Source organism: Amblyomma maculatum, chromosome 4, assembly GCF_055883805.1.
Source record: "Amblyomma maculatum isolate TAMU_Amacu chromosome 4, ASM5588380v1, whole genome shotgun sequence".
In the NCBI taxonomy this organism is placed as follows: Eukaryota; Metazoa; Arthropoda; class Arachnida; order Ixodida; family Ixodidae; genus Amblyomma; species Amblyomma maculatum.
Window position 1 is genome coordinate 92,792,408 of NC_139347.1, and position 25,073 is coordinate 92,817,480.

The 25,073-nt window shown below is 46.2% G+C and overlaps 1 protein-coding gene across 2 annotated transcripts in view; it reads right to left on the reverse strand.

The window, feature by feature from the left end:
• The window catches only part of Sulf1 (Extracellular sulfatase Sulf1), a 72,057-nt gene that overhangs the window by 17,297 nt on the left and 29,687 nt on the right, over positions 1-25,073 (reverse strand). For both annotated transcript variants that reach the window (XM_084602195.1, XM_084602194.1), the window contains exons 11-14: positions 9,786-9,919; positions 7,291-7,754; positions 4,010-4,179; positions 2,596-2,738 (exon numbers count right to left, since the gene is read on the reverse strand). In XM_084602195.1, coding sequence (XP_084458321.1) covers positions 2,596-2,738; positions 4,010-4,179; positions 7,291-7,754; positions 9,786-9,919 — 911 coding nt within the window. The remainder of the gene's footprint in view (positions 1-2,595; positions 2,739-4,009; positions 4,180-7,290; positions 7,755-9,785; positions 9,920-25,073) is intronic.

Consider the following 25,073-nt stretch of genomic DNA (forward strand, 5'->3'; position numbering starts at 1 on the left):
ACCGCTGCTACTAAAACTTCAGAGTCACACTGAGTCGGACGCGGCCGCAGATCACGCAAAAACAGAGGCCTACACCAAAGTTGTCCAAACACGTGAACAAAGGAACAGCCACTAGGTTTTGGATATGGATTCGTGTTCCCCCGAGTAGACGATAGAAGTCACTACAACGTTTGCAGCTGCTGATGATGATATCACAAATATGTGTTGCCCTCTCGTGGCCGCCAAAGGTACCATAATAGATGGCCTCCGAGATTACCCTACCGCGCGTGTGCTGTTATCTCGGAGGCCATGATAATAAATGTCCGCATTTTTTTTTCCGAAAATAAAACATTTTCCGCAAAATTTCCCACAAGATTCGTAAAATCGTAAGACTGGTCAAAATTCGTACATTTTACGGAAAATTCGTAAGAGTTGGCAGGTATGCATTATCAAATTTTGTGATCACGAAACTTCCAGCAAGTCAAATATAAAATCCTATTGTCGGCTTAGCTATCTGAACGAGTTGAGTGGCAATAATTACCCGAAAATGACGCCAGCTATTCATCGGTGAGTTTTGACTGAGTCTGGGTGGTTTTATTCAATGAAAACGCATTCCTGAAGGTCCACAGCATGTCCAACATGCATACTTGGCCTTTACAGCCAGTTTACAGCAGTTTTGGTTTGGTGCCTCACGAAAACCAGGAACTGTTTCACCGCATGGCACGAGAAATGAGGCTGTTTCCGCCTGTAGCTTTTTTTTTTTTTAATGTAGCTGAAGAACGGCACTGTACAGGTAGTTTATTCTTTTAGACAGTGTCCGGGGTCAATGGGCTTCAAAATGTATATTCTAAATTTTCTTTGTTAACAACACGTCTGTAGATAACGTGCCTTTTCTATCTTATCTTTATCAACTCGCTACAAAAATGGTTATTTTCTGATATTTTGTGTTTTCCCTAATAAATATTTTGCTATGTAACTTATGTTGAATTCCAATGGCAGATCCGGATCAAGTTTTTCTGCTCAATTTTGGGGCAGTTGTATTCCAATGGCAGAATGGGAGCGAGAGCTGTCTGTTCCAAAGGCAGATTGGGATCAGGTGTAGATCCCGGATCGCTCCGCGGAGCAACGATATTTGCTCTGCCGAAATCAAGGAATTTGGCCGGAAGCGCATGTGCCGCGTCTCATGTTTCAACTTCTGCTTGTCACGACCGGCGCATCCTCGCTCGATCGTCACTGCACGGTGGTCCAAGCAGTTGTGGATGACATGAAAGCTGCACCTGCTTGCTGACCTCCAAGGAGTCAACTTTCACGGCAAAATCCTCGCAGTGAAAAATCTTGTGTGGCGGGCTGCATCCAAATTGAGCAAGGAGGGGACACCGCCAGCAAGCGCTGGAATCAGGCCTATTGCAGTGTGCAGCCGTCGCAATGACGCTTTATAGACGAGCAGTAGCTACTAGTCGCAAAAGAAGCTGCGGAAAAAGACTGAATAACCTACCTGTCGTAAGCTCTTCTTTTATGTTAACCTTACAAAGCATGTCACGTGAGCTGTATGCATGATTCTCAACGTTGTTCTTGCACACTTCGGCGGCAGCAAGACGACGAAACCGTGCAGCCAGCCATGACAAGGTCGACATTCGAAGCATTTTTTTTTTGCATTTAGATCTTTTAAATGGTTCCGCATCCCAACTGACGCAAGAACAAAGTTTCTAAGCATTTTGTACATTATTTGTATTATAACATGTGAGCCCCTGAATTACTGCAGGTAGGAAAAACTTTCGTTCCCTTCGCTTGAGATGCCATCGCGGTGTGCTCAACGTCGGCAACTTTTTCAAACGGCACCTCTCCGCTTCAAAGACGTGTTACCTTCGATCCAAGATTTCATTATGCTTTATCAGAAACGTAAAGATTCACGCCATTAGATACACTTGTTTTGCCAAAAGCTGCAAAAATGTGCTCGCAACAGAGCGAAAGCGACGGTGGCCATTGCAGGGGGCGAAGCCACGAGAACCAGTGTGCATGCTGACTGGCACACGTCCACCACGGAGAATGCTCCAGTTGGAACAAACACATTCCAATGTCAAATATGGAGGAAGGGATCTACGCCAGAATTATGCGCTCCGTTTGTGATTTGATTAAGCACTCGCAATCTGCCATGGAATTCAACATTATGTTTTTGGAAAGAGCATTCCATTATGTGCAATTTGGTATACTGCAACGTGCGCTGCAGTATTATTTGTACTGACAAAAAAATGTCTTCCAAGACTTACAAAAAAACGGCCATTTTCTCACAGTAATGAAAGAGTTAAATGCAGTGGCAGAAAAAAATTTTTAAATGCAAATGCAATTTTCTCAGAAATTTTCTTTTGCAGCTGGAAAAATGTCATCATGAGAATAAGCCACAGAATTGGTTCATACCAACAATGTACTAACTTCAATAAAGTTTTCTTCAGCAGTGTGGCTTTTAAATCAGGACTCTAGAGGCCAATAAGGTCAAAAGACAGCTGGGTTAAATGGGGTTAAGGAAAATGTAATCCTTGGCCCACTAGCAGTACATTAATTATAAAATGAAATACATCAGGGTGAGGCACCGCTGATAACAAAGGTACTGCCACCAACCTGATAAGGGTCAACTGTCATGTCATAGAAAGTGATGAAACCAGTGACAAATTCACAGTAGAGAAAATTGTGGGTCTCGTTGATTGTCCGCAGGCACCAAAATGTGTTGTTGTTGGCATTCTGGCAGAAACAGAATGGCCCATCTGAAACAAGAATGGGTGCCAACAGTAATTAGCACTTAAGAAGGTGGTGCTAGTCAGTCCTGCATAAAGTGAGCCTTAACATACTTAATTACTACTTATATCAAACTGTCTCAATATCCCCTTGAAAATTTCATGCAGAAGTACTGATGTGTTGTTAACATTTATTGAACTCCTATAAAGCAGAAATTTAATAATATATATGAAACTGTGCACAATGACCCTGCAATTGGCGCTCACCCTAATGGTGCCCCCGCGGTCACTTTTTGCGCACCGAGCCGGGTCAGCTACGCAGCCTTGGGCACCTTCCAACACTGCTAGTGCTGTAGAACTGCATGTCAGGGTGGTAAGCATGGGTCATGCTTGTGGTTAGCCTTCAGTTGGTGCTTAATTTCTACAGGACACCGCTGCCATGGAAGGAAGCCAGCCTAGCTGACTGAAGGCTTGCTTCACTGCCAAAAGCAATGCAGAGATAAACTGTACTCCAATTTTACTTGAAATAATATTGCATTTATAGTGTACCAGTAGAAGAATTAAACCTTTGGGTGGCAATGGCTTCTGCCAAAAAAGAAAAAGTGTTTGCAGTGACTTTGACAGAGAGTGAGACAGGCCTAGCGAGATCCAGAAAACGGTGTATTGCCACTACTCTGGTGGACAGCAGACGTCCACCGTGAGTACCCTGTATTCATGCTACTAAGTTACAGGTAGGCATATCTGTTGCCATGTTTTATATATCAAATTGCCGATACATCGAACTACAGTAAAATCTCGTTAATTTAGAAATTTTGAGCCTGTGGTCCCAGCTGATGACAATGTGAAGTCTATGGTGGTGCACACTCGTTAATTCGGACGTGGACGGGCCCGCAATGGTTAATTCAGAGGGCACAGCGGGATCGCCACGGATACAGCAATGAACCATTTCCTGCTATCTGCACAAGTCACGTTGTGGACTACCATAGTATGTTTGACAATAAATTCTTCTAGGGACACTGCTCCTAGCAATTGCTAGGAGCAATGTTTTGTAAATTAATGGGTCCATGCAGAGCTTTTAAATTTGACTCCCAAAGACATCCTCAACAGATTTGTTGCATTAGAACGTTACATATCCCCCTTATTGTTCCAAGGTCCCGTCAATTCGAACTACATGTAAATAAGATTTTTGGTTCCTTTTGAGCTTGATATAATATAAGTTGACTACAGTTGACTATGTGCAGTGTGCTGGTGCAAGAAGTGGCCCCCATTACGATTCCCACAAATGAACCTGCACAGCTTACATGTCCACAGGGGGGCAGTCTTCCAGTGGTTGTTGTCATGGGTGAAGCAGTTCATCTTCTCAAGGTTGCATGTGGTATTCTCAAACTTCGACTTGCGGCGAAACTTCCGCTCCTTGCGCCTCAGCTTTTCCTCTTTGGTCCTCGCATGCTCGCCTCCGAGATCTTCATGGCTGGAGGAAAAAAAGCTCACCAATAACCTACGAGGTTCTTGCGGCATAACCATGTGAACATTACTTTCTCCAGCTTGCTACAACATTACGTAACCGCCAATGTAAAGAAATCACAAAGGCATTAATGATTCTTTCTGAATCATTTATTATGCCATGGCAAATTCCCTTTTGAGGTGACTTGGATCATGTGGAATGCCCTGCAGCTGTTGACATTTCCTTCAGGAGATGGCTTTGAGTTCAACGGGATCATCAAAGCATTAAAATCAAAGAAGTGGACTAACCTCTGCCACCTGTGAGGCTTCAAACAGGTTGCAAGGGTTCCAGTGTGTCACCTGCCAATTACTTCCAGCCACAGGCATGCGCATAATTTATTGAGACTGCAAGTGCCGCTGTATAATTTCACGCGGGGTACTAATGCTGTAGCATTAAAAAGCCTGCTAGACGCACATTAGTGATTTTCGAGATTGCAAGACTTCGCACGATCGACGACAGCAACGCTGCCTCTGCACAATTTTTTCCGATACAGGGGTACCAAAGCACTCTCATTGAAAGCAGCTGGTGACACTAACTGCAGCGCACAAGGTTTGAAAGCTTTTTAGCTAAAAACTGACAAACAATCTGCACTTCACTGTAAACATGGAGGTCTGTGTGATGCAGCGCCTTCAACTATAAATTGTTTCAATGAGACATTGCTGAACACAGGACTATACCACAGAACTAGTGTTTTTTCCTATTACTGCTTGCTACTCATACATGCACACACATGTACCCATAATGCTATCAAATGCGGAAACACAAGCACATTCTTGGTTGCCACATGACAACTTACAACATAGTAGCATGTGGGCATGCTACATGTAATAAGCCATGCTTTCCATTGCTGGCAAAAACAAAAGCTTTGAGAAGCCCCGACACAAAAGCCCGAGAGCTTGCCAAGGCGATGCTTATAAGAAGGGGAATGAATGTGCAAGTGATCCATCAATCAACCTGTATCAAAATGAAGAGAGGTTATTGGACTGCACAGTCTGATACGATGGCTTGAACCTATAAAAGATGAGACTTCTTTCAAATAAACATCAGCCGTAGATCTCCACTTGGTGTGTAACCTACCCATAATTATTTGTACATGTGCAGTAGTCTTTACTTATCATGACCAACCGACTCACCCAACAATATAGTACTCTGTTATGCTACAAGGCAGCACTTCCAGGAACCAACTGCAAGCGCTTTTAATAACTGGATACTAACAAGCATAAAAATGATTGGTTGGCTTATAGGGTTTAACGTCCCAAAGCTCAGGGCTCTGGAAATTTCAACTATCTGGGGTCCCTTAACGTGCACTGACATCACGCAGTACTCGGGCGCCTTGCTTTTCCCCTCCGTTCTCGCTGCGGCCGCATTCTTGGAATCAACAGTCAAGTGCCATAACCCCTGAACCACCGTGGTGGGGCAAGCATGAAAATAACTTTCGAAACATTTGGTTCATTTTCAGAACACGAATCTATGTTATGCATGGCTGCAATTCCAACAAAATGCGACACAATTTACCGTTGCCAAGCAACGAAGGATATCAACTAAAAAAACATAAGCGACAACTAAACTATGTCATCATGCACCCAGGTGATGCCAGCTGCATTTGGTGAGCTTCAGAAATGCACTGAAAGCTACAGGTGCATGAAGTGTCTTTTGTCTCAGTCTTGCCGATAGTCAGCCATGACAGGGCTGCCACACTGCTTTGCAAAGGGTAGCCACTCGAAACCTGCCTTTAAATTTGTGCTCAACCCAGTCAAAATGCGCTCATTCTCTTTAACATAATTGGTATTTTCAATGTTTTCAACTAGCAACGTGGCAGCTAGCTGCATGACACAACTGTTCTGTGCGGAGAAAATTTTGCAATCCTCACTCTAAAGAAAGGATATTTGCTCAACGATAAACAGCAGGAATTAGAGGCTCCTTGAGCAACAGCAGAGTAGAAGGGCCCTCTTTGTTTTTCTGCAGTGCTGCAAATCCTTCGGAATGCACACGGTGGTCCATGCCAAAAAGCAGCAAACACGCCAAAGCAAACTTGGCACGCACTCTCGGCAAGAAAACCGAGTAGAGCAGGGGTACTCCAGCTTTTCTGCCTCACTGGACAGAAAAACCACCAAGATGTGTCAAGAAACTGCAGAATTTATTTCCTTTAGTTATAACCAAGTTTAACTTTAAGGAATAAGAGACATTTTATACGTATAGTCTCGTGCAGCCACGTTTCTTATAAAATGGTTCAACAGCATTTCATCTTTGGGACCTTTTTTGCTTACAAAAGCTGAGTTTCTATTAAGAGAGCTACTTTAAAACTAGAATGTGGCAATTATCAATACAGGACAAATTTTCAAGAAGAGGGCTTTGTCAGGCCGTTTGAGCTGTTTCTTCCTTCCATTCGACAAATTTTCCCTCAGCATTGTATGAGATGAACTAAGTTGCAAGGTCCTATCATGTTCATAGCAATAGCAAAAAAACCCCTAAGCATTTGCGGTAAAAAGAAAAAAAAAAAAAAAAGAGGCTCAACAGTACCAAATAACTACGGTCAGACTTCACAATAAAACATGAGCCCTTGCCAAGTGTGCTACAAAATTAAGAAACCTAAGAAAATACTGAAGGCAACACATCTTTGACCACCATCTGAAAATGAAGCACCATCCCCAAATGCAATTCAAGGTACACACTAGAATTATTTTCATTCCTATGAGCTGCACTAGCAGGAAAAGTGTAATGTGTTCGCCCTGCACAAGGAAGTGACTGCCATGGACGAAGCTGAATCAAGTAAGAAAAGGACACTGACATCAAAATGTTCGCGCTGCACTCTCAATGACTGCAATGGTGAAAATACAGCTCACCAGGGCTAAAATTACACACTGCATTTGACATAGAATTTAAGAGATAAATGCCAGTTCTGCCTGAAGCCCCATCTAGTTTCACTATACGCACTAGTAAAACCCTGAACACCAAAGCAAAATCACTAGCCACTACGAACTTCAATCAAAGCGAGTCTCAATCAAACCAGAAAAAATGCTTCTGGTCCAGCATTTCACGCAAGTGCGCACAGGGGCTCCCAACAGCGAGATCACATACCTGTCTCGGGAGAACACGCCTCGCTGTCCATTTGCGCAGTGGCACTGCCGCGGGGCCACTTCCTCTACCATTTCTCCGCCATCCTCAGCATCTTCTTCCTCTTCCATGCCCCTCGCCCTGCCCCCTCTGGCCGTTGCTGGTGGAACGGCCTCAGTCGTTGGCAGGGGTAGCAGTTGGTGTTTGTGGTGGCGGTGCTTGGTCTTGTGCTTCTTCAGAGTCCTCCGCAGTCCTTTGAGCTGCTCCAGCTTCTGGCGCAGTCGACGGATGAGAGCGTCTATGTGCTCCTTCTTCTGACGCCACAGTCGTCGGGCATTGTGGCTCGGTCGCACCGGCCGTCCGTCCTGTTTGCCATCGCTTGTCGCACACCAACGATCGTCAGGACCACACCGGCTGTCGCCCCTGGGCTGGTCGCCTAGGGCCCAGGGCTGATCACCACTGCTGTTCGTGCGCTCCAGAAACTTCATCTGCAAGGTGGAAAAGCAAGCATAAGAGTGCTATTATGACTGAACAATAATCTGGAGCAATGTTTAAAGCATGGAAACTGATTTTGGTGCACTAGGGACAAGCTGTAATGCTATCCTGGAGCAATTGGGAGCAATATGAAGAAGCTATGCTCTATTTCTGGGCACTCCTTGCCCATCAGGCAGCAAATTCAGAAACAGAATTATGTTGCTACGATATTAAATACCAGCTAAAAAACACTGGCAAGGTACCTTGTGCAGAGAATTCCTTGCATGGATTAACTTCGAAAGGGCATTTTCAAAGAACTTTGCTCACATTTTTACCTCGTTAATGCTGCTGATAGTTGAGATTCTGCTGCTTGCCTTGCACACTCCAGTTCTGCAATTAAAGCCATGTCCTCGGCAAGCCCTCCCACATACCATCGAGAACAAAGCGCGTGCCAAGAGAGAGCGCGGGGCATTTAGAAGTGCCCCTTTTAAGTACTGCAAGCAGCTCCCAACACAGCCCGATCTTGCTGGTGCTATGCTCCTGAGCACCGTATTCTCCTGATGCAGTGTTTCCATAGAATTAAGCGTAATATAAAGTCAGGTTCACATTGCAACTGTGCAATATTGTTCCTGCATGACATGACACAAATGTCATCCTCTAACTGGCACTGCAATGAATGAACCAATTACAAGCAAACCATTATTACCCCCATACAATGTATAATAACTGAGTGAACACATAAAGCAAGTGCAGGCCTGCAGCCACAGTCTTCAACAACCTGCATATTTTCACGCCAATTTATTGTGCACCAAAAATTGCGATCCCGCAGCCCGAGTGCCAACTTGTGCTGCCATTCAGCTTACAGAGTGAGCGAGAGAGGGGTTGAGGGGCTCCAGGAAGGGCGGAGTAACAGCCACAGTCCAACTTGTGCTTCCATTCAGCTTACAGAGCGAGCAAGAGAGGGGTTGAGGGGCTTCAGGAAGGGCGGAGTAACAGCCACAGTCATGTGACAGCAGAACACAGGAAGCACCCCCGGTGCACAATCTGCACAACGCATACGCCCCTGCCCTCCTGCGTCTCGATTTTGGCCATGCCAACACACACTGACCAGATAAATCTCCCGACTTTGGCTGTGCATTCAAAGACCCTATGCATGAGCTAACGCCGCAGTCGCACCGCACCACTCATCATTTCAAAAGAAACTCTGATACTTTCGGCAGACATAAAATTTGCCACCCAATTTCTGCCAAAGCATTCACACAAAGGCAGGTTACTCAAACGAAAATGCCACAGAACAGAATATGACTAAAAGCAGACCTGTAAGTATGTCTAACTTAAAAGCTAGATTTAAGTGCATTTTTTTCAGTGAATTCTTCGATGGCTCGCCACGGACAAACACGCGGACAGCACCAAGCTTTTGATAATCACCGAGTCCACCTGAGAGGATGCACAAATGCGTTTCGCAGATGCTAGAACCATCCTAACCAAAATCCTGGCGACCTTTTGTGCAATTCAAGGGACTGCTCAATCTAGCCAAAGGTGAAGACACTCGATTTTGTGCACTTTGGTACAATCTGGGCCATTTTTATCTGGATGGCGCGCAGCAGAACTTGCTTCACGCACAGTGGCATAAATATAGGAGGGCTAGAATAAGGTGAGCATGCATCCATGAGCCTGTCAGAAGGATTCTTGTGCCAGGCACACAAACACATGGCCTACATAACCATGGAATAGCTGACAAGCACCAGGTGAGTAAGTTCATGCACCATAAGCACTACAGTTTGTCTGTTGATGCACTGTAAAATCATGCTTTCTTATTTTTACTCTCCAAATACACTAGCTTTTTGACCACTTCTGTTCACTGTCGTCCACTATGCATCACTTAATATGCTTGAACAACAGTTCTTTTGCTAGCGTGTTTGCTGAAACAGGAATATATTCTTGGACACCCAACTAAACAGCTTCTGCAAAGCAAAAGAGACACTTGCGAGACACTAGGCGATGGGAACTACGAGGATGCGAGCGATAAACAGAGCCCTACCCACCTCCTCTTCAATCAACTCGTCCGCCGTGGCACTGAGGAAAGCAGACACCGCTTTGTCGTCTGTCAAGTCAAAGCCTTCCGCGAGACCGTCTGCACGCCGCTTTAACCTGACAGCCATGAAGACAGGCTTGAATGCTGCCGCAAAAGAAAAAAAGAAAAAGAATATTCTAAAGCACACATATTTCACAATTGCAAGACAGGAAAATAAAAAAGACTAACTAAACCCAACACTGCAGGCATGCAAGTGAGAAAAAATCTATGGCCAAATGCGTTCACATGGCCCCCCATGGCAATTCATTCACAAAATAATAATAATAATAAATAATTGGTTCACGGAAGGGAAAGGCGCAGTATCTGTCTCACTTGTTTCTGTGGACACCTAAACTGCACCATAAAAAAAGGAGGAAGGTGGGAGTGATCATGGAAAGAGAAAGAGGAGCTGTAGTGGAGGGCTACTTAGTAATTTCGACTACCTAGGGATCTTTAACGTGCACTGACATCGCACAGCACACGGACATCTCTTCTTTCGCCTCCATGAAAACGCAGCTGTTGGCGATCGGGATCGAACCCGGATACTCCAGAACAGTAGTCTGGCATCTTACTACTGCACCACCGCGGCGGAGCTTCGCACGATTAGCATAACCAGGTTTCTGAAAGACTAGGCCGACATCTGTGTGGTGTTTAAAAATTGTAATTTTTAGCATAACGAGTTCTCTGCGAACTTTGCCTTGCATGAAACGAAACTCACCGAAACTCACATCTTCCTGCTGTTCGTTTTATTCTATACTTTTTTTTTTCTTGTATTCTGTCTTGTCTCATTTGCACAGGCAATACACTATTTGCACCTTTCCCCTGGTCTGGTGCTTGGCTTATGGTGCTCATCTGGTTGGGAAATGGGTCCCAAGAAAGGGCCACAGTGAGCTTCCTCACATTCAGGGATAAGACTGCAGAAATAGATTTTGGAGCAGCCACGAAGCAGAAATGTAATCACTTTGTAGCAGCAATATCAACGTTTTCGAGCAACTAGAGCATGTGGTCATGCAGTGCAAATCTTTATTAAAATTGTGAAGTCCTCAGTGGACATTTTCGCAGTGCGACGTGGTAGAAGTGGTGCATGCTTACAAACGGTCCCGTCTCATTTTGGGGGTGCTTCATTGCACAGACTGAACAGCGCATGACCAGCACGCAGTTTCAGGATACTGGAAGAAGCGCTTGCAGTGCAAGCGAGGGAAGTGCACGTAGAAGTTGAAATGGGTAACGCCACACTCAAATAAAAATAAAACACCAGCAATGTGCCAATAAATGTTCAATACAAGTGACTGGCCAATGCGTGTGGGTGATCGCAGCCGCGAGATAGCGCGAAGTTAAGGACACCAAAACTATGCCACTGATCTGTACTTCAAAAGCAGGGAACCGCGACCGACCTCATCGTGCCGGCCACTGCAAGCGCGAAGTGCATGTGCACCAGTTTCATTAAATGCAGATTCGGGAGTACTGCAGTGCCTCGTTAATATGACTCTCGCTAATGTGAATTATTCAAATTATGGACAGTTTCTATAGGGACCGAGTGCTTTCAAAGTCTGTATTTACATCTCATTAATATGGAAACTTTACAGCTGTGCATGGGCTCGGGATGGACAGTTTCTATGGGGACCGAGCGCTTTCAAAGTATGTATTTACAACTTGTTAATATGGAAACTTGCTGCCTGGACTACAGCTGTGCATGGGCTCGGGCTGGCCCGAAAACCCGTACTTGGTCCGGCCTTCGGGCTTGGGCCGGGCCCAGGCCAAGGTATATTTGTCTCAGGTGGGCCGGGCTGGGCCGGACATCCTGATCATGAGTACATGCAACTTTTGCAAAAGCACGAATGGCCATGGTGAGATAAGAGTCTAGAATGCACAGCAATTTTCCATGTCCTTCCCAAGCAAGAGCTTCATTTTCATGGCGCCGACCCACCTTTCCTCCATGCCTCCTCGCCGTGAACAGATCTTGGGTTACACTGGCGCAAATGTTCAGGTATCCGTCGAGATATACACCACACTGTCGCCTACCATGTGTCTCGATTGCGCCTTTCACCTGCCTCGACATTACTCAAGTTGAAGCAGGACATAGCTAAAAGCATCCGCGGTGCACAAGTTTCTTCTTGTTGCTTGGTGCAAGCAATGCAGTGGCAACGCCTTGCCCGCATCATGAAAAGCTCAAAAGGGAGAATTTTCTGAGCCAACGCACCTTGCCATTTTCCGCAATGCATGAATGAAATGTCCTTCCTGCAGCTGGTGCAAAAAGGAAAGCTAAATTCAGTCACTTTCAGTCGATTGTATGCTGACATCACATATTTAAGTGAGCAGCTGCAGACGTTAACACATTTATCCAAGATGTATACATCATTAAACTATCATAGACCACTAGACACGTCAGGTTGCACCGCATTATTTCAATCACAATGGTGTCCAGAAAGAATATTGGGATTGTAGATCTGAAAATTGTCTACTTTCAAGTACACTGGCCACCAACTACACAAGAAAAGAACAGTATTTTTTAAAGATATTTTTTTTTCTTCTGCTATTCACTATTCTGGATGACTCACTTTATAGACAGTTTTGCCCTTCCCCTTCCGTTTGAATTAATGGGCCTGGACTGCGCTCCTAGACTAAATTAACGAGGGTCAAATTAACAAGCGTTTATAAAACACATGTAGGATTATAGTGGCCGCCACGAAGTGATCGCAGCAGCTTTGTTCATTCCCTAATCTTCCTAAGAAGCAGTCCACAGGTGCCATGTCTCTTATGGCACAGTGATTGAAAACGATCGCAAAGCTGGCAACCGCGCACCTTATTCGCCATTCATCACCACTTGTTGACTGCGCCATGGCCTAACGCTGTACCAATCTTACCTGCTGGTGTCACCAGGCCAGCTCTCGACACCAGCAAAGCATCACTTTCTCACCTAACTAGTATTACCGCAAATGTCAATTCCACAAAAGGAGAGCAAGTGACTTGACCCTCCTGAAATGCTGCAACCACTGGACGTTACTTAGAATCTGCGATGGCTGGCCATGAGTTCAGACACACAAGCTATCCCGTAATTTCCGAATATATTCACACCGATCAAACATATGCAATAAGTGCCGTGCCAATTGAACAGCAATCGCTATTGCAAACCATTTTGAATGCGCGCACGCCCATGGAAGCTGCGACAAGCAAAGCAAAAAAAAAAAAAAAAAAAAAGAACGAAATGTGCCGTGATTGCCTGGCTTTTCTGGGACAAACTGGCCCAATTTCGGTCAATTTAATGCTTATGGCGCAGAAAACGGCATTTGCATCAATATTGCATAATTGGTGCTGCTATCCCACCTCTGCATACAAAGTGTATTTCGACCTGCTATCGATCCATACTCCACGAAGAAGAGAGTGATGGAGCAGATTTGCATCTATCTTCTTGGTGTGCCTTTCTTGTACTGCATTTTTGTCAGTCAGCAATTTTCTCCTGTATTAGTGCAGAAAGTTCTTTGTACATTTCGTTTTTTATCAGCACAAACTATTATTTTCCGTGTGTACCTCTCTCCTTGTTATGTTCCAGATTCACCTGATTTGCCAAGTTTATTCTAATCCCTACTATTGTAATCAATGCAAGCACTGCCTATTGACCACCACGGCTGCTCTGCCCTGCCGAGTCAGGACCCAGTCAGGAGACCTCCTTTAGTCCTGTTTCAGTACCTGTGTACTACTGCCTAATTAAAATAAGGGTTGTCGAATGGCAATCTAAGGCTAATTTTCAAGCCCCGTTGTTGGACCTGGGCATGAGTGAATTGCTACTGGCTGTTTACCGCCTTTTATCTGGTTTTTGCATTGGTGCTACCACAGCATTTGACGCATGTGATATACGATTGAAGCTGCTGTTTTCTTTATTTTTTTCGTCTTTTCTAGTTCTTTCTTAGAATGGGTTAGCCCACATTGTTTGACTTGTGAATGTATGTGCTCCCCACTGCAATAATGCAATCACGGCGCAGCAGGAAATGCAAATAAATAAAATTTGCCTGATTTTGTAAATGGAATGAAGCAACGGTTAGAATGAAGTGGAAACTCAAATTTAGTAAAGTCAGAATTAACAAGATTCTACAGCACTAGGACTACATATTTATATAGCATATTACGGCGAAAGCCTTTAATGGCCCATACTGTCAGCGTTCATTCGTCCATTCACACCATAGCTGTCAATCAAATGACGTCATGATGACGTCATCAAAAAAATTAAAATCCTGTCTCCACCGGGTATCGAACCTCCATTCTTTAGATCCCCAGCCGATCGCTTTAACCAACTGCGCCATGCCCCAGATCGTGAAACACACATCATAATTCTCCTTGTCTACAATGAAGATGGTAGTAGCGATGACAATGAAGTTGCAATGAGTGATAATGACAATGATGACAGTAGCAATGATAATTACTGTGCATTTAGTTGATGATGATAATGAGAGCAAATGTGTTGTACAGTGTGTAGCAGCAATGCTTAGGCTTTCACATTTCTGCAGTGCAGATTCCACAAAGCTCTTGGAATTTTTTTTTTTTTTTTACATAATTGTAACTCGACTTGTTTTTTCGTTGTTTTTTTTTCTTTAATTTAAGGTCGGGAGGTTGATGCACAACCAAACAGAGCATGGCACCCTCAACAAAGGCAGTGACATTTGGTAATTTTGCCAATTTTCAGCTGTGATGGAAAGCAAAGGGGCTTCCACAGACCAAAGTCGGGAGGACGCTTTACGAAGCTAGAAGCCAAGCTTTCAGCGCACACCACTGAAATACATGGTCGGACCCAGCCAGAGGTGTGCGACACAGTCATGCAACAAACCTACGTCTGCATTTCGAATGCAGAGGGCCCACTTATCAGCATCAGCATACCAGCATGAGCTAGAAGCTGGCTGCCACACACAACGAGAAAGCCCTCGCCTTCCAGTGGTGCTGTCTCAAACTCTGCAGCTCGTTACAGCACTTGCTCCCCCAGAATGGCATTGCCCATCAAAGTCCCATGCATATGTCGTCATGACAAGCAACATGATGATGAACATGAAGTCAGCCCACAAGATGAAGCTCCTCAAAACCTGCAAGCGGCTTGATGCTTTTTGCATGGGCAGCTGTCCAACGCAATGTCGTGATGCGGCCATCTGCAAAGTGCGGGATTTCACCGGACAACAATGCGCTGCGGGACTGCAGTGGTAACTATAGGAGCACCAGTGACAACGATTGCAGAAGCATAAGTGTGGGCAACAAGCTCAGCAACTCTAAAAATTTTCATCGTGGAACGTGCCTATGAGTATTCCTCCCCTTGTCCACCAGCCCTTGGCATGCAATATGGCAGTTCACTTCACAGCCTTGCACAGTGTACTTTAAACAAGAAATACACACATCATGATATTCTATTACAGTCAAATGAACAGCGCCCAGGTTGAAAGGGCATAGTGGTGTCCCTGCCACTAACATACCAACACAGCAGTGCAACTTATACTCATGTCAGAAAAGCAAGTTTAGTGTCACTTTCAACGAGAGACACTCGCCTTTAGTGTCATTCGAATCATGTCACATGATGAACTTTAATGACACTCGCTGCTGAACACACTCGGCGCGAAGTGAGTTTGGCGAACTCACTACACTTTGTCCAGCAGGCGAGTGTGTAGCCTCGACAGCAGGGCATCCACGTATTAAATGTATATTTTTTAAGAATTACAATGTTTTGAAATTTTTATCGTAATTTCATGAGCGTTCCTTTTAATAGGCACGAGATTTAAGCTGTCGCCAAGAACGATGCGCACACTAGCTACCCTCTTTCTCAGTGCTTGCGCTAAGGCGAAGGCGTTCGTCTGCTGCTACATTTCGGTGGTATGCGTTATCTCAGGCGGCATCAATGATGTTGGAGTTATTTGTAACTCAATCTCTAGAAAGTCGTCACCTGACACAGAAGCATTTTGCTCAAGTGGCAGCCGAAGGCAGCGCCACTTTTCCTCCCGCGAGCCACCAGCGCCAAGCCAGCACCTTTACAGTGCATCCGGCCCAGCTGTCACCAGCGCCGAAAAAGTGTGTGAGAATTTTTTTTCGCGTAAATAATAAACCCTGGAGTACAGCAATGTCAAAAATGATTACTTCCTGGGAATCGTTGACCAGTACCGAGTCGCTAGTAGGCAGACATGGGCATCCTCACGAGGGTGAACCCTCATGAGGGCGTCCTCACCCTCACCTCGTGAGGATCTGAGTCGGTGAGGTGAGGGCGAGGGAGGATCGGCGCTGAAAAATTCGTGAGGACGAGGGTGAGGGAGGGCAGAGGCAGTGAGGGGAGGGTGAGGGAGGGAAAGATACAGAGTTTGAGGGGCGAGGGCAAATGTTCAACAAAAGGCATAGTTTCTGCAGTACGAAAAAACGCGGCAACCCGAAAGGCTAGAGTGACAACACACGTTCTCCTCCACTATGCATGTGTTGTATAGAAAACAGATGTAATGGAACGGGACACGGGCGCTGCAGCTATAGAGGAAGCAGGAAAGAAAGCCACAAAATTGCCCCGGCGCTCGTGGTGAAGAAAAGTCTAAAAACGACCCTAGGAAGCTGGAGGGAGTCACCGAGAGCGATGTCGCTGCTTCCAGCCTCAACAGAACACGACGGGACCGGCAAAGTACACAGGACAACCGTTTCTAACTGCTAACGTTCTTGCCATTTAGGGAAAAACACGCTCAGAAAAAAAAAGCGCGTCCGAAATAGAGGGGACGCGCAGAGAAACGAACACAAAAGAGCGAGGTGGGGTGATCTTATCTGCTGGGACCCTGCCACATGTTTTTCTTTTTTTTTTCCGTCCGGATAGCTTGCATGAGTAGCCGACGCATGAGAAGTGTTTCTTGACAGTGTTACTTGACTGTAGTTTTACATAAAGCTTTCATAAGTTGTGTAAATTACAATTCGCAGCAAAACCAAAGGAAAATGAACAGCAGTGAATTTGTGCTGATAATAGCTGCGATAAAATAAACCGCAGTTCAATATCAGTTGCGATCTTTGTCATGTGTTTGTAGAAACAAGAAGTATTTTCTCATTTCTTTTACCGTTTTTCGCTTTGTTGTAAATTAGCAAAATTGTCAAATTGTGCATTTATATGTGCGGCTCGTAATTACCATACTGGAGCGTGGCATTGGCAGTCTCTATATTGATACCTGATACTGATAGACACACCCTCGATAACAACACAAATTTTCCGTTACCCATCTGTTACACGAAATTCGAAACCGACAACACGGTCTCCTGTAGCTCCAACGCTGGATAAGCGGAGGCAGTTCAGTCGCGTTCTACCGACACCAGCTCACTCACACTTACAGACGCACGATTCCCTCCACGCTCAGTTTAAATCAGCCTGACGCGAAGCGAGACAGTTGATTCAAACGCTATCGCGTGTTCGCAGGTCAATCTATCATTGGCAACGTGTCGCACAAGAGCACCAGCGAACAGCGCATAGTTTTTTCTGCAATTTCTATAGCATTAAGTTTTACTTTTTTTATTTTCTTAAGACAGTTTTCTTCAGATAGGTTTTAACATAACATCGATTTGAAAGGAATAACCACAGCGTGTGAGCATTGAACGCAATTTCACGAAAGAGTTGTTTCATTTCCAGTGTCCAAAGTGTTCTCATTTCGTGTTAACCTGTTGAAGTCCTGTACTGGAATAAGGTTCTTTAATATTATTTGCTTTTAGCATCTGTTCTGTATTCAGAATAAGTTTAATGCATGGAAATGCCCGACGATCATAAAGCTGTATGTTGTCACAGACTCACGCATGAGGGGGGTATGACAATGCTGAACCGGGTTTAATTCTTTGCCGAATGCGCTTTCGGGTTGGGCGCGCAAGGGTGCTTGCAGTTTTTAGATACATGTGTTTCTGTTTGCAAAATCAAAGCGTGCTGGAGGTATCAGCCTCGCTATAAAAAAAGAAGGTATTTTAAGCCACCAGTTAGCTCATTCCAAGGTTCCTAAGAAGAGCATTGCTAAAAACTACCTGCATGCCGCTCTTTACAAAGCCTGCCTACATGAAATGACATGTATAGCGTGGATGTCTGGTTGCAAACACTGACCAGTGCAGGATTTCCCTTTGAGGTGGTCACCTCTGTTCTAAAGAACCTTGCCAGGGATGCTAGGGATGTAGAGCAGCACCGCTGCGCTGAAGAAGCGCAAGGTACAAGATCCGTTGTCATTCCATATTACTATCAAATCTCCCACCGCTTAAAAAACGTGGCTCAGAAAGGTGACGTCCTGGTAGTCATCACTGCACCCGAAAAACTGGCTGGCTCGTGCAATATGGTGCAAGGAAAGCACAAGCAGCTAAGGATGCAGTATCAAACACTTAGACAGGTTCATCCCGAGGGAGATTGCCGTCGTTTACCATATACCGATGTCCCGTGTCAGAAACTACACAGAACAAATTGGATGTTGCAGAAACGCCCCACTTCAGAGCTCCACGCATGAGTAGACGCACTGGCGGGGTGGTGGGGACCTGGCCGTCTATGCCGTCAGTGTCGTGGTTCTGTTCCAAAGGCGTGCGCCTCTTTCCGTGAAACGACAATCTTGAAGAAGTTTGCGTTCAAACTGAGCAGAAAAGTATACGAAGCATACTACATTAAGATAGAATTCACCACTTGTGTTAGCAAGAAGCCTCCGATAACTTAAGGAGTCGTACGTACGGCAACGTGCCAGTGTTTTTATTTTGCCATTACTTAATTTGCCAAGATCAGCTTCACTGTAGGGGTAGACCACGTTTATGTCGGCTTTCAACAGCTTCTTATCCAAAGCATGGTTTCCTGTGCTTGGTATGTCACGATATAAAGCGAAAAAGTGATGTAGGTTCAATGCTGCCGAATAAGGCGATCGCTGAACTGGAATTTTTAACTGACGCAAAGCAGGGTTTTGATTCGAGGAAAGCTACAAAACATAGATTCACATTCGGTTAGAGAGGTCCGTACTGAGTGTTTTTGACCTATGAGATGAGAGGGTGACGTCGAAGTCCAGCCCTCCAGGACGCTTAAACCTCGAGTAAGACCCGCTGCCCCAAAGCCACGCAAGCACATTTGTTGGGTTTGATTAAAACGGGCTGTAATTGTAGCTTCGGACTTTATGAGAACGTTTTAATAAGTGTCCCTACATTTTCTTAACATAAAGATGACCAGCTGAGATGAAATACCTTTATGCATGCCGCTAAGGCTAGAGTCGCGCCAGAGAGCACCTGTCTCGCATACTGTTGAAACGTCTGCCAGGTCTGAAGAAGAGGAAGACTCTTCGAGGGTTTGCGTGATACCTGCTCTCGAACGCGCAGCATTACCTCAGCTTCAGCGCCCCACATTCACTCTAAGACTGACTCAATATTAATAAAGCACACAGCTGAGATAAAAGTAAGCCCGATTCCGCGTAGTCATGGTTTGTCCTAGGATCTCCAGCTGGCAGGTTGAAACTATGACCGCACTGATTTTTGTACACCTGATTGTGCTTAGTCATTTCTGTGGAAGGAAAGAGGCCTCCTCTCTTCCGCGGATTTCCCGTGTTGTTGTGCAAGCAGTTGATCGCTTCTCATGTGAAGCAGTGGAATGATCAGCGAGATGTCTGCTACTTTTTCTGTCTTGTGCCAAACACACGTATACACCATGTGTGTGTTGCAAGCAAACTAAAAACGAAGCAACGAACGCCACTACTCGTACTAGGCCGCAGGAAGACGTTACATTCGGCGGGCTACAGTGTTCTACAAGGTTGTAAGCCGGAACATTGTTAGCCGGGGCGCACCTCAGCCTGCACGCCCGAGAGCTTTGGTTGGCGGCTCTTCGTTTGAAGACCGCTTGGGAGGGCGACAGATAACGCACAAAACAATCAGCGTGCGCCTGGCTTTGCACCCTGTGGCAATGTGCCGACGACAGGCGCTAGACTCCCCCCACAGCGAAGGCAGCTGTCATTAGGAAAGCTGTTCAAAAAAGAAAAAAAAAATATCCGAGCGGTGGGCAGACCACGCACGCTAGCCCACGGCTGGGCTAAAGAGGCGGCTGTGGCTGGTCTTCTCAGATCTCCCTGAGGCACCGGGTGGAGACGTGAATGGACGTGGCAGCATTGCTCTCGGAAGGATACACACGCGTCCACCACCGTGCGTTCTTTTCCCGCTCTCTCTGTCCAAAGAAAGGGTCTTTCTTCAGTCCAATCTCTCCCCCCCCCCCCCTTCCCCCCTCAAAAAAAAAAAAAAAGAAAGAAACAGCGAGCGGCAGGAACGGCTGGGGAAGCCCTTCAGTTTGTGTTGCTGTGTCCTTTCGATTGGACCACTCAAGTTGCTGACGCTTGTTGAAACAACACTTTGGTGCGCTGTTGCAAATTCTATATGCTCAAGGACGTCCTTGTACTATGTGCGCGAATAAGTTTGAATTGTGGCAGTGTCCTCGGATATTATTGGGAAATGCGCGGTCCAAGTGAAAGATGTGTACAACGTCATGCAGGTTCCAGGTGAGTTTCATTATTTTGCCGCTCTTGCCTTCACAGTGCAGACAATCCGTTTTCCGGCTTTTGCATATGCGGGTTCTGTCCGGAATGAAGCAGATCAGCTAGGAGATGTGAACTTAGACGAACTGATGCAGTGTGCTGACTCCCGCTAGTTGGCGCATATGTGTTGCTCTTCTGTTCCCGTTTTATAAGCACTGCTTCTTTCATAAGTAATCCTAGATTTAAGAGCACTATTCAGGAAGCATAATCAAACCTTATGCATGAAATTCTGGCCTGTTCACTTTGCATATCGTACTGCTCTAGTTAGGCGCTGTCTCATCCTGCGGCGTTCGCGAACACCAGAAGCGCAACAGAGTTACGTGTTTCACTTTGCGTTTTCGGTTTATTCTTGGGGGAAGGCGGGATGCGATCAGGGCACATCATCGGTGGTACCTGCGACGCCGTGTCTTAACAATCGCATTTTTACGCGGCGTTTCCCAAATGACACTACATGTACATGACAAATTGTCGAGCACGGCCCCGGGCTCGCATGCTATGTCCCTCCATCACCCCCCCCCCCTCCCCCCTGCGAAGCGATCGAGGTTCATGAACCCCTGACTCCATCGAAATTTACGCTTCTGTGTGATAGCGTTTTTCTGTTAATTGAATTAGATTACATTGTTCTGTTGTCTAATATGCCGTATACGCCTCATGCCTTCCGTCTGCGGCTGGTTAGAAGTTAGAACCTCCTCCTTCCTCATGCGCGGTGTAAACGCATTTCATCACTCTATCTCCTTCAAACACATGGAGTGTGAACCGGTGGGCATGTTCGCCCGGTAAATTACGGCAGTGGTTATTTTTCTTCCTCCTCGAAGTTTCGCCTTTGATTGGCATGCTTAGGGCACTGCCAGAACTGTTCTTTGCACTTTTCACAACCTGTGGTTTCCATGTGCAGTGCATATCTTAATCTCAGCAACTGTCGATCGGAACAATTAAGTACCAGACGGCTCTTGCCAGTGATACGCTACAGCATGAACGCAGCCCCGTCATTTATTTAAGTCCATTGTTAGCTCGAGAAATTCGGGTTGCTAAATGATCAACGCGGCTTGACACTGCCGAAAACAGACGCAGAGAAGAATAGTTTGCGCTTACTTTGACTCACTGTAACATTGCCATAGATCGAAAATAATGAAAAATAACAAATATAAAAACTGCTGGGCATGAGGTGGAGGGTGAGGGAGGGCAAATGATATGAGGGTGAGGGTGAGTGAGGACCAGCAATATTTTTTAAGTGAGGATGAGGGCGAGGGAGGGGGAAGCATTTTTTTTAACTGAGGGTGAGGGTGAGGGAGGGCTGCCGATTTGAAATTGAGGGCGAGGGAGGAAAGGCCAAAATGAGGGCATTTGCCCACCTCTGCTAGTAGGAGTAATAGCTGCGATACAAGCAAATTTCTACTCACAACTTCATAGCCGTCGCTGCCGCCGGCGCAGCACCGCGCAGCTCACCCGATCAGCTTGTACATGTATATGCTAGCTCCGCTCCTTAGTAGTGTTTAAGTGAATTTCACCTTTCTCTTATTATCAGCAGACAGCAAGGCTGACAATAAGGCAGTGCCACGAGTGAGCCATATATACTATTAAGCTGGCCAATACGAAAGCGCAGCCCGCTGATACTTTGTGAAAAAAAGAACTATAGGCCTAGCGACGACCACGGAGGAGCGCATGGGCCAAGCGCTACTTCCACAGCACGGTCTGCCGGCCACGGGCGCTCACGGACGGCACTAAAGCGGAAAGCTAGTAGCATCCGGTGCTGTGAACGCTGCAAATTTCTCGCCTACTTTTGTGATGTGGCAGGGGCCGGACCTTTTTCAAAGTTGTGTACAACGACACGCCAAGCGAACGCTGTGAAGATGTGACGATGCTGCCGTACGTGGGTGCTGTGCCGCTAGACAGTTAGGGCTGCATAGAACTGCCGTCGGACATGATTTCGCGTGAGAAATGCACACTTCTATAAATCAGACGGCTCGTGCACTTTCCGTGCTCGAACACCGGTGACCCCACTTCATATGTAGGCGCTACCAGCATTTTCTGGGTTAACGATGCAAACCAAAGTTGCAAAGCTAGGTTCGCATTAACCACGGTTAGCAGCATAACTACATTAAGAGATAAGGGGTACAGTTGAATCCCGCCACAACGAATACCGCCACAACGAAATTTCCGCGACAACGAATAATTTTTTATTCCCCGCGAGTATCCTATAAGAATTAATGGCCTAAATTTCTCTGCACAACGAACCATTTTTGCAGAGCGTTTCCGCTTCAACGAAATTTTCGCATTCAAAATCGAAACCGAAACTAGTTTTATTGGCGAGAAGTCCAAGTCAAATCCAAAGCCACATTAAGCATGAAATCACGTGATTGCAGTTCCGCCATTTTGGCTTTGTGTCGTGGTCGCGTTGTTCACTCGCTGCCTTTCTCTTCGACAACGACGAGTTTTCATCCGCAGGACACGATGGCAACGCAAGTGAAAAAACGCAAAACTCTTTCCCTTGAGCAAAAAGCTCAAATAATCGCCCAAGCAGAAAGCGGAAGGAAGAAAGCGGCAATTGCTGAAGACTTCGGAATTCCTGCAAGTTCGCTGTCAACGATTCTAGGCAATAAGGACAGCGTGAGAATGGCACTTGCTTCAGGCACATCCTCGAAGCACAAAAAGGTGACGCGGCCCCTCCATGAAGAGTTGGACAAAGCAGTGCATGCGTGGTTTGTGGAAGCACGAGCCAGCAACGTCCCCCTGTCCGGAAGCATCGTCCAGCAGAAAGCCTTGAACTATGCATGCCTACTTGGCATTGATGATTTTAAAGCCAGCATTGGCTGGCTAAACCGTTTCAAGGCCCGCCATAACATCGTTGGAAAAGTGTTGTGCGGCGAGTCAATGTCAGCAGACGTGGACGGAGCAGCTGCTTGGAAGGCGAGTAACATGGCCGGAATTTTAAGCAACTTCGCGCCTGCAGACATTTACAACGCCGACGAGACCGGGCTATTCTACGAGATGTTGCCGGCTAGGACGCTCGACTTCAAGGGGCAGCGCTGTCACGGCGGCAAACACAGCAAAAAACGCATCACAGTGCTGCTTTGCACAAACATGGATGGCTCGGACAAGCGTCCGCCGTTAGTCATAGGCAAAAGTGCCAAGCCGCGCTGTTTTAAGGGAACTCGTAGCCTACCTGTGCAGTACAAGGCGAACAACAAGTCATGGATGACCCGCGCTATTTTCACCGAGTGGATGATGGCATTCGACCGCGACATGAAGCGGCAGGGCCGTAAAGTTTGCTTGCTTTTGGACAATTGTTCAGCGCATCACTCCGACGAAGTCAAGCTCACTAACACGGAGCTGAGGTTTTTCCCTCCCAATTGCACGTCTGTCTTACAGCCTCTCGATCAGGGCGTGATTCTTAGCCTGAAGCGCGCTTACCGCGGGAGGTTAATTCAGCGGCTGCTTTTTAACACTGAAACCGGCCGAGACACGAAGGTGGACTTGTACGTGGCACTGCAGATTATGTCTGCTGCCTGGAGCACACTGGGGCGCTCAGTAATTGAACTGTTTCAGGCACGCCGGATTTGCCGAAGGTCGACCCGTACACTCTGCTGGCCTAACACCAGGCGTTACAGACGACGACGAAGAGGCGTCACCGGCTCCGGGGATCGCGGCCGCCTGGAAAACGCTGGGAGAAATAGGAACCGTGCCGCCTAATCTCGAGCTCGACGAATACATCGGCGCTGACGCTTGTGTTGTTGTTCACGAAGATGTGAGTGATGAGCAGATCATAAAAGCTGCCCGGAATGATAAGGACTCTTCCGATGAAGAAGACGACGACGTACAGGAAGCGCCGGCTGCGGCAACCGCCGTACAGGTGATGGACGCTTTTGATGTCATCAGGAATTTCGTTGCTGTCCGAGACGACGATGTTGCAATGGGTTTGCTGACCGAGTGCGAAAATCGCGTGACGGCGTTGCTCGCCGTGAAGCGTAAGCAAACCAAGCTTACAGATTTTTGGCATTAAACGCCTTTGCTGCTGCTTGGGCAATTCTTTCTGCGTTTCACGTCAAATTTTTGCGATAACGAAGTTCCGCGAGAACGAATTTTTTTTCGTGCACCGTGAATTTCGTTATAGCGGGATTCAACTGTAATATTAAGAGATAGGAAGCATGCAGAGTGGGTCAGAGAAATAACTCAGGTTACCGACATACTAGTGGAAATTAAGAAGAAGAAATGGGCATGGGCAGGACATGTAGTGCGAAGAGAGGATAACCGATGGTCGCTGAGGGTAACAAACTGGATTCCAAGGGAAGGAAAGCGTAGCAGGGGGCGGCAGAAAGTTAGGTGGGTGGATGAGAGGATGAGATTAAGAAGTTCGCAGGGGTCAAGTGGATGCAGCTAGCACAGAACCGGGTTAAGTGGAGAAATATGGGAGAGGCCTTCGCCCTGCAGTGGGTATAGTCAGGCTGATGATGATAAACGAAGTCGGTTTTGAATGGCCGTGCGACATCGCGGTGCTTATTTAGTCAAAACCATGTACTCAAATGCACATATAAGCTCTGAATATAAGCTTGGTGTAATTATGCTTGCAATAAAATTGAATTTTAAGGTATTTTCGTGAAAACAAAATCTCCACATAGGGCAGCAGCATCCGTATCAGCACTGCCGTTATTTCAAAATGATGCTTGATTGTGCCGTGTGACAGCGAGCACCGAAGTGTCATTCTTCCTATGTAAGTGCACTTCGTGAAAGTTTCGCTAAACTTGCCCGTGTGACTGCGG